The 16,287-nt window shown below is 38.4% G+C and overlaps 1 protein-coding gene across 2 annotated transcripts in view; it reads right to left on the bottom strand.

The window, feature by feature from the left end:
• The window catches only part of UPF2 (UPF2 regulator of nonsense mediated mRNA decay), a 113,145-nt gene that overhangs the window by 10,850 nt on the left and 86,008 nt on the right, over positions 1–16,287 (bottom strand). For both annotated transcript variants that reach the window (XM_021696720.2, XM_021696721.2), the window contains exons 17-19: positions 13,630–13,734; positions 13,224–13,322; positions 7,022–7,189 (exon numbers count right to left, since the gene is read on the bottom strand). In XM_021696720.2, the coding sequence (XP_021552395.1) occupies positions 7,022–7,189; positions 13,224–13,322; positions 13,630–13,734 (372 nt within the window). The remainder of the gene's footprint in view (positions 1–7,021; positions 7,190–13,223; positions 13,323–13,629; positions 13,735–16,287) is intronic.

Genomic DNA, 16,287 nt, shown 5'->3' with positions numbered 1-16,287 from the left:
AACCATCTCTTAAAGAAAAAAACACATACACATACAATCAAGAAAACCTCACTGCAATCAAGATAATGAGCATGTCTCCATTACCTCCAAAGGCTCCTCTGTCCCTCTGTAACCCATCTTTTCCTCTACCCCACCCCCAGGCAACTGCTAACTTGATTTCTGTCACTACTGATCACTTTGAACTTTCTAAAATTTTATGTAAGTTGAATCATACAATACGTATTTTATTTTGCCCAGCTTCCTTTATTTCCCACAATGATTCTGAGATGCATCCATGTTACTGTATGCATGAATAGTTTGTACCTTTTTATCGTAGAGCAGTATTTCTTTGTATGAATGTACGTAATTTGCTTATCTGCTCACTTGCTGATAGCCCTTGGCGTTTCTATTTTAGGTTATTACAAATACATTTACAAACGTTTGTGTGGACATAGGTCTCCATTTCTCTTAAATGCAAAATGCTAGTAATGAAAAGCTGGGAATAGCTGGTGTATTTTATTTTTATTCTTTTAAATTTTTTTAATGATTTTATTTTTTTAAAGTAAGCTCTATACCCAAAGTGGGGCTTGAACTCATGACCCCGAAATCAAGAGTCACATGCTTTACCAAGTGAGCCAGCCAGGCACCCTGTGGTGTGTTTTACTTTTCAAGAAACTACAAAAATATTTTCCAAAGTATTTGCACCATTTTACATTCCACTAGCACTGGTTCCTCCACACCCTTGTCAACACTTGGGATGGCCAGTCTTTTTAATTTTAGCCATTCTAGTGAGTATATAATGGTATTTTCACTTTGGTTTTAATTTTCATTTTCCTCATCACTACAATCATCTGTTTTAAAATTCAATCTAGAATTATGCTAGAAGTTGATATAAGTTTACCGGATTGTACAGTTTTCACAATGTACTTTTCCCTTGCTCTTTGAACAAGGAAATTACTTGCCCATTATGAATCTTTTGACTGTCTCATTCTGAAAGACTTTTTCTAAGTTTAATGACAACTGCTTTATAATTACATATAGAAGTTATTTCAGTCTTTGAGGATATAATTTGTTTTTAACTAAAGACTGGGACTCATTTAAAGTAGATAAATTATCCCTTTCGACACTATCTAATTTTACCCAATCTTCAACTTAACCTTCCAGGTTGAAATCTTCCTTGTTGATAAAAGCGAAAGTGAATAGCTGGTTTTTGTTTTGTTTTGTTTTCCAAAAATCTCTCCACAAGCAGTGGGATTACCCTTCCTTGTTCTTATGACCCTGAACATAGCCTTTTAAAAAGTACTTCCTCGGGTGCCTGGGTGGCTCAGTTGGTTAAGCGACTGCCTTTGGCTCAGGTCATGATCCTGGAGTCCCAGGATCGAGTCCCGCATCGGGCTCCCTGCTCAGCGGGGAGTCTGCTTCTCCCTCTGACCCTCCCCCCCTCTCATGTGCTCTCTCTCTCTCATTCTCTCTCTCAAAAAAATAAATAAAAACTAAAAAAAAAAAAAAAATCCCTGTCCCTTAAAAAAAAAAAAAAAAAAAAAAAAAATAAAAAGTACTTCCTCTTGTCAACTATACTTCAATTAAAAGAAAAAGCATTTCCACATCCTCTTTACATCTCCTTTAAAAACTGCTAGTTATAGGGGCGCCTGGGTGGCTCAGTTGGTTAAGCGACTGCCTTCGGCTCAGGTCATGATCCTGGAGTCCCTGGATTGAGTCCTGCATTGGGCTCCCTGCTCGGCAGGGAGTCTGCTTCTCCCCCTGACCCTCCCCCCTCTCATGTGCTCTCTCTCTCTCTCTCATTCTCTCTCTCTCAAATAAATAAATAAAATCTTTAAAAAAATAAATAAAAATAAAAACTGCTAGTTATAGACTGTTTATTTCTAAATTTTACTATATATGGTCTGAAGACGGTCCATTTCTCCTTCATCCACAATTACAAATTCTGTGCACCTACATCTCTAAATCCACGTGCTATAAACTATTGGTAGAGAAAAGCTGAATTAAAACGGACACTAAAGGGGCGCCTAGGTGGCTCAGTTGGTTAACCGTCTGCCTTTGGCTCAGGTCAAGATCCCAGGGTCCTGGGATCGAGTCCCACATCGGGCTCCCTGCTCAGCGAGTAGTCTGCTTGTCTCTCTCCCTCTGCTTGTGTTCTCTCTCTCACTTGCTCTCTCCCCCTCAAATAAATAAAACCTTAAAAAATAAAGTAAAAAAAAACAAAAACAAAAAAACCCCCAAAACAAGAACCCAGACACTGTAAACAGAGGTGGGCCAAATTATTATGACAACAGAGACAGAGATGTCAAATTCTAGAAAGACCACAACGATGAGAACAATTTCCAGAATGATGACTTGAAGCAATTTTCCAATCTTCCCTTAACAGAATAATTGTGAAATCTGGTTAGCAGACATATCAGAGCTACAAATACTCAAATAAAATTTAATCTGCCAGTATAAATCAATAAAGACAGAGCTATATAAATTAATACATTAGTTTTAAAGATATAATTACACAGAAAAGAACAATGTCTGAAATACAGTAGGAATTCAATATGTTTTAGCTGTTACTGTTATTACCACAATTACTTTCTTATTTATATTATTAGTAAGAAATCTGGGCAATGTTGAGTACTGTCTTCAGTGAAATACAAAATACTAGGTTTCAAGAATCACAGCTAAATTTTAAGTCACTCTCTGTTCCTAGTATCAAATAAGATGCCTTATTTGAGATGATAAGGATAAAGAGAGGTAAAAATCTGAGTTTCTCAAGGTAAATTACAGACTCCAATATTACAATGCTCTTACTTATTCAGCTAGGCTGCTTTTCCTCAATAGCTTTACAAACTGTTTTTAAACATGTATAAATATATGCAAACGCATAGTGACCTACTGTTTCACAAAATACCCAAGGCAAAGCAGCCCAATAAGAAAGGCAGACAATTTCTTGATCCCCATAAAATCACAAGCTGCAATTCTAAGATGCTTCTCTGTCACCACATTAACACACTCAGAGAAAACAAGGTGGCCGTTTTTTGCCCCTTACTGGGTTTCTGATAACATCTGAACTGTCCTTCATAATTTAGTACTGAAGAGACTAATAATGATGGTACTTACCACACTAATCAAATAGTATAAAACATTATTTCATAATGATTTGATCAAAAATGTGAAAAATATAGGTTTCTATTCATTTATAAGACTGACTTGAGACAAGTTCTACAAAAGAAAATGTTCTCAAGTGCTTAAAAGGGATATGAAAGAGGGCACCTGAGTGGCTCAGTCAGTTAAGCGTCTGCCTCTGGCTTGGGTCGTGATCCCAGGGTCCTGGGATCGAGTCCAGCATCGAGCTCCCTGCTCAGCGGGGAGCCTGCTGCTCCCTCTCCCTCTGCCCCCTGGCTCATGCTCTCTCTCTCTCACTCTATCTCAAATAAATAAAATCTTTTTTAAAAAAAAGGATATAAAAGAGATAGTAATAAATACAGAGAGCACAAGAGACCAATTTCCTGATGCCACCCTCACCAAGTGCCTTTTATGTAAAGCTGCCAAAACATTTTTAAAAAAGAGTTACTACTTTATAGCAAATTAGATGACAAAAAGCTTGAAGTCTCTCAAACCAGATTTTCTGGAATACAATAATTGCAATAAAGGTGATTTAGGTTGTATTTTAAAGCTATTTCATAATTACAGTTGAAACTGAAATACACACACACACACACACACACACAATCCCAAGTATCAATTGCTCCAGTCAAAAGATATATAAAACAAATGATGACTCCTTATAAATATTAACTGCAAAAAAATGGGTTGTTTATGAGTATTAAGCTATAATAAATATACTGCACATTTGTTTAGAGCAATCAAAAAAGCTCTTTAGAACATTATATAATGGTTCTATTGAAACTCCTGTTTTAATGATCAAAACATTTTATTTCAATTCATTATTCTAATTCATAAATGTTTAAATCTAGAAAAATAAATCATGACTAGCATTATGCTCTTTTCTTTTCAACTACTCATTTCATTGGTACAAACTTTTATTTTCCTAATGACTACAGAAGAAAGTTATTTCTGAGCACAAATCTGGTGCACAAAGAGATCATTCACTTAAGAACTAAAGATTCCTATAAGGCAAAACATTTAATATTTCTAAAAAAAATGGTTGCACCAGAAGGGCCAACACCCAAAAGTTAAATAAAGAAATAAAAATCAGAACAAAATAACTTTCTTTTTCAGACCACAAAGTACCAGTGATGTTTCTTCAAATAATGTTCTTAAAATTGAACATTCTCCAAAATTTCAAATAAAGTGTATGAGTTGAAAATTTACTTAATAACCAAGTACTCTGAGCTCTCGTTTCATGCTTGCTAATATATTTTTAGTAAAGTTCAATAAAAATGTTTCCTTAAAAATTAAAATTTCACATTGTAAGAAATAAGGATTTCCAATCCTCATTTTGTGTACAGTTATATAGTATATAATCTCTGTCTACTTTAAACCCAAAATATTCCTTCTAAAAAATAAACACTTAAGTTTTACTTTGGTCGATACAATTTAGAATTTAGGACTGCTGAAATGAATTTATTTTTCAAAGTTCAGAAGTTTCTTAGGGTAGGCTATTGTTTAATTTATGACTGCATGTCTAAAAAGGTCAAATGGGGCATATGAATTGACAAAGTTAAAATGAATTTTCACATGTGCCTCACAAAAGAGAGGGACAAATGAAGAAAATGGATTATTTAAATTTTGTGCAATTTGATCTTCACAGATATTCCTAAGCCCCTTTTAGATAAGAAAAATGGTTTGGGGCACCTGGGTGGCTCAGTCAGTTAAGCGTCTGACGTCAGCTCAGGTCATGATCTCAAGGTCCTGAGATTGAGCCCCATGTGGTGGGGCTCCCCACTCGGTGGGGAGTCTGCTTGTCTCTCTGTCCACCCCCTACTCCACTCATACTTTCTCCAAATAAATAAATGAAATCTTAAAAAAAAAAAAATAAGAAAAAAGTATGCCAGTAATACAAATGTTCAGTAGCTGCACTGGATGGGAACCAGTGCATATCTAACTGAAGTTGCCAAGTACTGCCCTTGACAATAAAAACAAAAAACAAAAAAACAAAAAACTCTCTCTTGTGCCCAGAAAATCTGGTATGGGGTGGGGGAGGAGCTAAGAGCTTTTAAAGAAAACCAAGAATGAAGCAGACCTAATATGTAATGACTGAAATAGAACAATGAGACTCAGACAACGAAGTAGTCCCTAGGAAAGAAAAGCAAAAACTCTGGGCTTTGAGAATCCTGGGAACCAGGATGAACTAGCAGTTTCAGGTGCTCTGAGGAGAGCAGTTTTGCAAAGATCTTGATTCAACACCAAGTTTAGGGTCTTGATTTAAAAAACCTCTTATTTTTCTAGGGACTGAGTGGAGGACGGGGGAGCAGGGGGATTGCCAGAGCTCAAACCTGGCCTGAGGGTGGGCAAAGGCAGAGCTCCCCTAAACGCACAATAACCCCAGAGGCCGGGATGGAGGGAAGGCTGGGACTGGAAAGGAATGATGAAGGCAGTGTTTCAAAGACACAGCAGTGCCCTGAGCCTGAGCCAAAGCCAAAGACATACAACATGATGTGACGTCTTCCCCGGCCCCCCTTCCCAGGATTCTAATTGGTGCATGGTTTTTGGATCTGGAGATTTCCTTGCAATACAGCAAAATAATGGTATCCTGGACAACCCTGAGCCTCCGAGTATTTGGGGGTCATATCTTGGCAGCTGTCCTGGTGGGGAGGGAGCACTCTATCCCCTCCATCACAGGTGACATCCCATTAGACGTCCTGCACACCATGCCCTTCAGCCCAGCAGGCTCCCTATCTCTCTCCCCACCTGTCTCTCTCGAGCCTCTATCTTGCTGCATTTCCCCCAACCCAACCTTATGTATTTACTCACTGTCTGCCTCCCAGCACTGGAATGAAAACTCTCCCCCCTCCCACCCTCCCTGCCCAGCGGAGGGACTCTGGTGACTGCTGTATATTTTGCACCTGGGACAGTGCCTAGTGCATAGAGAGTGAACAACAAATTACCTGGGACATGACTATCTGAATGAATACAGAAGCCAGGTATTAGACTTGTCTATAATAAGTGGTGGTAGCTACCATATTTCACAGAATCTAACGTTCCCTTAATTTTAAGAAGCTCCATTGCTTTACACACCACTGAAACAAAATAATGCTGCCAATTATCACAAGAGCCCATCAATGCTAGGAGGCAGCTTGATTTCAGAAATGTTAAAATTTGGGAGAACTTTTATAGAATTGGTAATGGGTGATATATCCTAGAGTTGTGTCTGAGAGCTGGGTTTTTTTTTCTTCATAGCACATTGCACTCTCTGCACATACATTCGTTTATTAACCTTGGCAGGATGTGAACTCATGAGGGCAGGGACTTTATCTTATATAACACCATAGCCTCAGTACTTGGTATTTGGCATGTAGTAGATGCTCAATAATCAATAAATATTTGATGCATGAATGTATAAATCAGTTTATGAATCCCTGAAGTAACAGTTTAGCAGTAAGGGAAATGATTTTGAGGGCCGTCTATAAGATAAGGGAAAGAAGGGGGAAGCAGTATAAGGAGAATGGAGAAGGATTAGAGGTCAGAAAACAATGATTTTTCAAGAGAAATCTTAACTGAAAATTTTCTAGAGCTGTATCTGTCAACATCCTCCTTTCCTTTCCCACCCTGAGCTTATTTATGAAACCTTCCTCCTGAAAGTCAAGGTATTTATATATTCTAACAAATATTTATGAATTTATAATTTAAATGTCCTTTCCTTTAAAAAACATCCATTCAATAGAAGTCAGATGTGTCTTCCATACATATAATAAATAATTTCTACCACTGATACCATACATATAATAAATAAAATTATTTCTACCGCTGAATACTTTCCATGTTTCCAACTCTTTTCCCTCATAGGCAAAAGATAACTTAGAACCTACAAAACAGTTATAACTAACAATCAATTGTGAATACACAGAGGACAGTTCCTTACCTGCTGTTTATTGCCTTTTCTTGTTAACATGACAAACGGCATTGTGTCTGCAGACTCTGCTTCTCCCTCCCCACCACCGAGTGGAGGCCCTTTCCTCAGCTGGCTTTTGAGATGCAAGGGAATAGCAACATCAAGCTGGTGCACTTTGACAGATTCACCACTTCGTTGCTTAAAGACAGAAATGAAAAAATATAAGTACTCCAAGGTACACATGGATATATGTAAATAAAAATTTCAAACAATTCATTCAGTACCAAAGTTCCTAAAACACACCAATCAGTGGAGCCAAAGTAATCTCTCTGACAGGTCACTGAAACAGAGTTGGCCCCTCCCCTGCCCCCAGCTCTTACATATATGGCTCGGCAGACCTCTGTGACTGGCTCCTGTTTATCACTGCAGCCTCCCCTGAGCCCAAACACACAATGCTGTAGGTTCTCCTAACTTCACCTGCTCCGGAAATGCATACCCACACAACACATCTTCCTTCACAATTACCATGTGTCACAAGTGCCTGCTTCTCTGAGAATCCTCCACCAGACTGGTGGGGTTCAGCACTGGACACACTTTCCCTGGTGTCCTCTAGCAGTGTTGTACTGCCCACAGGTGCTCAGTTAATGTTTAAGAATGAATGAAATCTATTAATGTTCAGATTAGCTTTATGTTTGTTAATACCCAAGTTTTTAACATTGACACTGCATTTATCAACCAATTATTTAAACAAACCTTCACTGAAGACTTACTGTGCATTAGGCTTTGAGGTACTAATCCTAAAAACACAGTCTCTACCCTCAGAGAGCTCACAACTTAAGAGAGAGAAATCAATTAATTACAATTCATCCAAGTTATATATAACCTGTGTTGGGGGTGGAGTGACTATATATAGGCCTGGTTGGGAATGGGTGGATGCTGAGATTTCATAAAAGATTGAATAAAAATGGGATACTTGAAAATGTCTTTAAGGTTTCATATGATTTCTTATAAGCAAATGGTAGCAGAGCAGTCTGGGGGATATGGAGAGAATTTAGGAAGGGGAAGAACAGGTGCAAAAGCAAAGACATGAAACAGTATGGTGAATTTAGGGAACTGCACACAATTTCCTGTATTTGCTGAATGGAGCACAAATGAGGAAAGAGCTGAACTTGATTCTTCAAAGCTAAGCAGGTAATGCTGAAAGGCCATGAGGTTTTGAAATTGCTTTACTACAATTGAAATGATTTTTTGATAAAGGCTCCCTATTTGCAAGAGATTTCAAATCAAATAAAATGGTACTAAAGGTGTAAAGTTTTATTATTTCTAAGTTCCAATTTGTTAGAATTTGCTTTAAGTTCTCCCAGGTTTGTAAGATTTACAAGTACTTTTTATTTAAAATTTGAAAGGATCAGGTTAGATCACTCTTGATTTATAAATTAACTATTTTCTAATTATAAAATTAACATATTCTCTTTGTAAATTATTTAAATACAAAAATATATCAGACAATGTGTCCATACCAACCCCTTCCTCTACCCCCCTCCACCCACGCCCAAGATGCAAAACCCAGTATCAATGGGGCATGTTCTTCCGGATTTTTCTTGAAAATACTAATATAAACATATAAATAAAAGGTGTAACTTTGCATATTGTTCTATACTATACACGTTTTTCTTCTTTTTGATTCCATGCCATGGGCATCTTTCTGAGTATATACAGAGCTAATTATATGGCTATGCCCTTATTTATATAGTTAGTCCTCTATTGATAGTCTAGACTTTTTTTTTAAAGATTTTATTTATTTGAGAGAGAGAGAGAGAGAGAGATCGTGCACACAAGCCGGGGGAGAGGCAGAGGGAGAGGGAGAAGCAGACTCCCAGCCGAGCAGGGAGCCCAACCTACTGATACAAGGCTTGATACCAGAACCCTAGGGTCATGACCTGAGCCAAAGGCAGACACTTAACCAACTGAGCCACCCAGGCTATCTTTTGATTATCAGTGAGCTTTAGTATGATTTCACTTGTTTTTTCAACCAACAAAAAAAACCCGGGTCATTTATTTTTTTCTCATTGGCTTGCAGGATCTGTTGTTATAGTACAACTATTAACCCTGCATTGTATAGACCATATATATGTATTTTTTAATTTTATATTTATATTACATATATATACATATATATATGCCCTCCCCTCCCCCCGGTTTGTCATTTCTTATGGCATTCTGTGATGGAAAGCAAAACAGCAAGGTGGCTGAGAACAGACTATACCACTTACTAGGCTTACGGCCTTAACCGTGGCTTTAAATGAAACACGGCACTAACAGCATCTGACAGCAAGGTATGAAGAATAAACATGGAGTCTTAATGCAGTACTCAACAGTCTGAACAATTTTTAAGATTTCTGATAAATGTGCAATTAATTCTGGTGTGGAAATAAAACAGAAATTCAGCTTTATTTTTTACTGACCATTCACTGAATAATCCATTTTCCCTCAACTGATTTATAATATTATCTTTACAGTGTTACTAAATTGCCATGTTTTAGGTCTATTTGGGACTCTCTTACTTCATTAATCTATTTACTGCTGTGTCAATCTACTACTGCGTGTTTAAAATGTTTTCTTTTTTTTTTTTTTTAAAGATTTTATTTATTTATTTGAGAGAGAGAGAATGAGAGACAGAGCATGAGAGGGAGGAGGGTCAGAGGGAGAAGCAGACTCCCTGCTGAGCAGGGAGCCCGATGCGGGACTCGATCCCAGGACTCCAGGATCATGACCTGAGCCGAAGGCAGTCGCTTAACCAACTGGAGCCACCCAGGTGCCCTAAAATGTTTTATTTTCTTTCCAGAAAATAAAACTTTCCAGAAGTTTCCTATTTTGTTTATTCTTACAGATACTTTTAAGAATAATTTTGTTAAATCTTAAAAAAAAAAGCCCTTTCTCTCTCTCAAATAAATAAAATCTTAAAAAAAAAAAACCTTTCTGCATCCATCTCCCTGTTCTTCTCCAACTACCCCCACCCCCAATCCCTCATTCCTGTCCCCTGCCAATCTTTCCGGTGGAATAGAATTATGACTACACAAAATCTAAGGACCTGATTTATGGAGAATCAATATCTTTTATGCTACTGGGTCTTCCTGTGACAACTTTATCAAAAGAAAGAAACTCCTTATGGCTGTTTGCTTTGGGTATCTGACGGTGTTTGAAAATTAGTGCCTGGATATAGGATTAAGTTTTCTCCAGTACACTAAACACATACGCATAAATGTGAATTCAAGCTTCTCTCTTCTCTGATCACATCCTCCCGTCCTTCCAGCTTGCTTCTTCAAGAACTCCCAATAAACAATAATTATTGGACCATATCAAAAGACTCTATCTTGACTCCATCAACTTTTCTACCTACTTTCTAAATGTTAGGGGCTCCTCAGGAGTCAACCTTGAACCTGCTCTTCCTCTCTCTCCAAACTTTTTTTTTTAAAAGTAGGTTCCATGCCCAGTGTGGAGTCCAACTTGGGGCTGGAACTCATGACCCTGAGATCAAGACCTGAGCTGAGATCAAGAGTTGGACGCTTAACTGACTGAGCCACCCAAGCACCCCCTCTCTCCAAACTTTATACGTGGATGGCTCATTTATTGCTACATCTATACGTACGCTCTAACAACCTCCACTTATGTTTCTCTTCTGATCTCCGACATTTCCATTTTGGCACCTCACAGGTTTCTCGAACTTAACAAAGCCAAGTGGAACTCTTGCTCACTTTCCCCTTATTTCCAACCAGAGATAACTAGCCAGTGGCCCAAGCTAAAAAACTGCTGTCCTTGACTCCTTGACCCACCGCTATCTAATCAAGTGCTAAATAAATCTGGTTCACTCTCCTTCTTAAACAGCTTTTGAATCCAGACTTCATTCCCTGTGCCCTGCCACTATTCTAGACAGACGATCATCATCTCTCACTAGGATTGCCAGCCTTTTAATCAGTCTCCCTGACACTCTCCTTGCTTTTCATCTTGTCCCAGTCTAAACCACCTTTATATGAACCTATGGTTCATATAGGACTGTGCCATCCAAAGAAGACCCATCATAAATATCCATTCTCATACCGGGCCACACTCCCCACAGACCAACTAGGCTCTGGTAATAGTGGCTTCCTTGCAGTTTTTCCAACATTACACATCCTCTTCTGCCTCAGGACCTCTGACACATTGTTCCCCTATTCTCCCAATTTTTCACCTAGATGGCTAGCTCCATTTCTGCCTGTCTTGTCTAAAATTCATGATCTTTGATTATCCTATCTCTAAAAAAGCATTCTGTTCTTTTAGTTCCTTAGCATTAGGCACAATTTGAAATTATGTAATTGTTTAGTTGTTAAACATGTACCTTCCCCACAAAACTATAGTCTCTGAGGGCAGGAACCAGGTCTGTTTTTATTTACTACTTTGTATAAGCCCACTGCACAGTGCTAGGCACACAGTGGTACTCAATAAATACTTATCAGACAAATGAACAGAGTCAATGGCTACTGACTTATGTAAGACAGGAAAAGTCTCTTTATGAAATAAGTTGTTGGGGCGCCTGGGTGGCTCAGATGGTTGAGCGTCTGCCTTCAGGTCAGGTCGTGGTCTCCAGGTCCTGGGATCCAGCCCCACATGGGGCTCCCGGCTCAGCAGGGAGTCTGTTTCTCCCTCTGCCTTTCCCCCTGCTCGCGCTCTCTCTCTCTCTCAAATGAATAAATCCCTTTTTTTTTTTTAAGAAATAAACTGTTTATTATCTGTTTCTTTAAAGGCAGTATGATTATCTTATTTGATACTTATGCTCCTAAATGACATGAATTTAAGACTTCATATTTCTAGATATATGAAGAAACTTTAATATACGTAGGAAGATGCAAATTGGCCTAATATACCTATGACACTAATTTGTACTTTATCATAGTTTTTGGCCTTGGTGGCATCCATGAAAGTAAAATCCAATATTTCTTCCCTAAAGGATTACTCCATCAGCACAGAAAGACTACAATACCTTCCATCTTAAAAATAACCCTCTTCGGGGGGGCCTGGGTGGCTCATTTGTTAAGCGTCTGCCTTCGGCTTGGGTCATGATCCCAGGGTCTTGGGATCAAGTCCCACATCGGGCTCCCTGCTCAGCGGAAAGCCTGCTTCTCCCTCTCCCTCTGCCCCTGCTTGCGTTCCCTCTCTTGCTGTGTCTCTGTCAAAAAATAAATAAAATCTTTAAAAAAATAAAAATAACCCTCCTCTTTTACCGCTAGTCACCTCTCCATTTCTCTCCCCTTTCTAGTAAAACTCAAGAGTCACTTGTCTCTCTATCTAGTATTTTCACTTCCTCCCTTCCCATTTTCCAATGAGCCTACAGCATGGGGCCCTCATACCCTATCTCAAAAGAAGCACTCTCCTCAAGTTACTAACAAGTTTAACAACAACCATAGAGAGGGTAAAAGTAAAGAGTCCACAGGATGTGACCTCTGATTACAGAAAAACATAATTAATCTAAATTGGGAAGATTGAGCTTTTTATAAAATCCAGCGTATTAATGTCAAGAATATATTAAACATTTCTTTAAACATCAAATGACCAATATTCCTCTAAATATTTACAAACAAGTTATTCAAATTTTTTTTTTTATTTTTACTTTTTTAAAGATTTTATTTATTTGTCAGAGAGAGAGACAGAGAGAGACAGAGAGCACAGGCAGGGGGAGCAACAGGCAGAGAGGGAGAAGCAGGCTTCCCGCTGACCAGGGAGCCCGATGCGGGACTCGATCCCAGGCCCCTGGGATCATGACCTGAGTCAAAGGCAGACGCTCAATCGACTGAGCCACCCAGGCATCCCAGTCATTCAAATTTTAAATCAAACTTAAGAATTTGGTATATTAAATTTCCCCAAATATTTATCGTTGGTAAAGTTTGAATCCTAAACAAACCATAAGTAAAAAGGTCTTAGAAACAGAGATAGGACTTCAGAGACAAAAGGCAGAGACCGTACAATGAAATTACTCTGTTCTAAGTCTTATATTTACTACATTTTTTCCCAGCGTATCTCAAAGAAATGTTCAAATCAGGATCTGGGATGTGAGAAGTACTGGCAACTGCAAGCTGTACACACAGGAAAAAGCTGCTGCAGAGGCAAATGTTTAGATGTGGAGACCCTGGTGTCAACCAGAATGGAATGTGCTGCAGTATTCTGTAGTGAGAAGACACTCTGGAGGAACCGTTCATACCTGAAGATTTTCCAGCATCATTTTATCCAGAGCTTGAATGAAGTCCTCATCTTCCACACAAGGTACGTGCTTAAGTCCACCTCCCTTAATCATTACCTCCTTATTAAAACAAAACAAGAAACCAGACCAGAAATTTTAACTATCATGTTTTGGACGGCAGAGTCTTTTGTACTGATAACTTGGTTCAACGTAACTCAAGGAATGAGTGAGTAAAGTATGTAACATTATTACATGTTAAAAAGAAAGTGTTAATACAGTAAAGTACTTAAGATAGGAAAAGAAACAAAATGAATTTCCAAAAGAATATTTTTCAAATAATCACAAGAAACACAACTTCAGTGGCTATAACTGAAATAATAATGAGAATGTGGAATGATTTCAAAAGCCAATTTTCAGCCATACATACAGTATTTTCTTCATCGGTTTCGTTCTCTTTATTGGAGTCTGTAAGGTAATCAGTATTCTCTTCCTCTTCCTCCTCACCTTCATCATCATCATTATCAGAACCCTCCTGAAATTATTTAACATTAGAAGATTAAAACATTTTGAAAAGGATCTCTATTTTATATGCCTTAAGATTTAAAAACTTCTGTATAATTGTTCATTATTCTCAAGTTCCAGCCTTTTACGCAGTCTGCCTACGACTCAGAGCAAAGTCAGCAGGCAGCATTAGTTAAAAACTAATGCACACCAGTAGCCAAAAACCCATCTCACTATCTTCCGCTCATCTAATAATACAAAGATCCTTTGTAGAAATTCTTCCTTGAATTGCACAAGGAATGAGCTTCCTGAAACTTTTGTAGATTTCTCCTATTTTGAGACTGAATTTTTCATAGTAGTTCTTTAATACCCATCTAACTCTGAAAGTCAATAAATAGTTCAAATTTAACACGGTTAACAGTTGAAAGCAAGAACACTAAATTTATAAAGCACTACGTTGTATAAAGCACCTCAGCTTGGAAGGTGCACTCACATACTTCATTTTGTTTGCTCTACTGAATTCTGAAGAAGGCAGGATAAGCTTTCATGTCCCCATTTTTATACATGAAAAAAACAAGGCTTGAGTAAGTTAAGTGACTTGCTCAAGGACACACTGCTTATTAAGCAGAGGAGCTAGACATTCTGACCCCTGAACTTCTCCCCATCCTCTCCTGTCAATGTCCCCACCTCCTCTTCTTTTTTTTTTTTTTTTAATTTATTCATGAGAGTCAGAGAGAGAGAAGCAGAGGCAGAGGGAGAAGCAGGCTCCCCGCCTAGCAGGGAGCCCAATGCTGGACTCGATCCCAGGACCCTGGGATTATGACCTGAGCCGAAGGCAGACACTTAACCATCTGAGCCACCCAGGCGCCCTCCCACCTTGTCTTCTAACAGCCAGATTTTCAAACAGAAGACTGGAAATTTTTTTTCAAGGTGATTTTTTTCAAAACGGCACACACACAAAAAAGACACAGTTGCACCGCATCTGTGTATTCTTCCATTTCCAACAATTCATTCTTACTTAGATCTGTAGGTTTAAAAAATGACTACACTAAATCCAGCTTCTCACTGTGCTAAGAGAAATAATGTGAATGAGAAATAATTCCTAAGAGAAAATGAATTATTTAAATTTGTTACAACTTTTTTAGTATACATAACAATTAATTCCAAAAATCCAAATAGTGTATTATAATTTACTATACAGAGAGAGATTTTTAGCATTTCTAAAGTGGAAATATTCTGGGATGTAAGAAATGCATTTACTTTTTTCAAATGTATTACCTTTTTTTTTTTTTTTATTTGAGAGAAAGTGAGAGAGAGAGAGAGAACACGAGCTGGGAGGAAGGGAGGGCCCGAGAAAGAGGGAGAAGCAGGCTCTCTGCTGAGCAGGGAGCCTGACGTGAAGCTCGATCCCAGGACTCGGGATCATGACCTGAGCCAAAGGCAGATGTTTAACCAACTGAGCCACCCAGGCGCCCCGAGATGTATTAGCTTTTTTATAAACATAAGTCTATAATTCAAAATCAAACTTGCAAGAGATGCTCTTAAATTTGCTTGAAAAAATTAATCACTTCTTACCACTTAAAAAATACTTCCTATTCAAGCAAGGCCAAAAATGAACTATTGGGACGTCATCAAGATAAAAAGCTTTTGCACAGCAAAGGAAACAGTCAACAAAACCAAAAGACAACCGACAGAATGGGAGAAGATATTCGCAAATGACATACCAGATAAAGGGCTAGTATCCAAAATCTACAAAGAACTTATCAAACTCAACATCCAAAGAACAAATAATCCAATCAAGAAATGGGCAGAAGACATGAACAGACATTTTTCCAAAGAAGACATCCAAATAGCCAACAGATACATGAAAAAAATGCTCAACATCACTCAGCATCAGGGAAATCCAAATCAAAACCTCAATGAGATACCACCTCACACCAGTCAGAATGGCTAAAATTAACAAGTCAGGAAATGACAGATGTTGGCGGGGATGTGGAGATAGGGGAACCCTCCTACACTGTTGGTGGGAATGCAAGCTGGTGAAGCCACTCTGGAAAACAGTGTGGAGGTTCCTCAGAAAGTTGAAAATAGAGCTACCCTACGATCCAGCAATTGCACTACTGGGTATTTACCCCAAAGATACAAATGTAGGGATCTGAACGGGTACGTGCACCCTGATGTTTATAGCAACAATGTCCACAATAGCCAAACTATGGAAAGAGTCAAGATGTCCATCAACAGATGAATGGATAGAGAAGATGTGGTGCGTGTATATATATATATATATATATATATATATATATATATATACACACACACATATACATACAATGGAATATTATGCAGCCATCAAAAAACAAGAAATCTTGCCATTTGCAACGATGTGGATGGAACTGGAGTGTTATGCTGAGCGAAATAAGTCAATCAGAGAAAGACAAGTATCATATGACCTCACTGATATGAGGAATTCTTAATCTCAGGAAACAAAACTGAGGGTTGCTGGAGTGGTGGGGGGTGGGAGGGATGGGGTGGCTGGGTGACAGACATTGGGGAGGGTATGTGCTATTGTGAGCACTGTGAATTG

Source organism: Neomonachus schauinslandi, chromosome 5 (assembly GCF_002201575.2).
Source record: "Neomonachus schauinslandi chromosome 5, ASM220157v2, whole genome shotgun sequence".
Taxonomy (NCBI): Eukaryota; Metazoa; Chordata; class Mammalia; order Carnivora; family Phocidae; genus Neomonachus; species Neomonachus schauinslandi.
The sequence above is the reverse complement of the archived record's forward strand: the minus strand, read 5'-3'. Positions and strand labels throughout refer to the sequence as shown.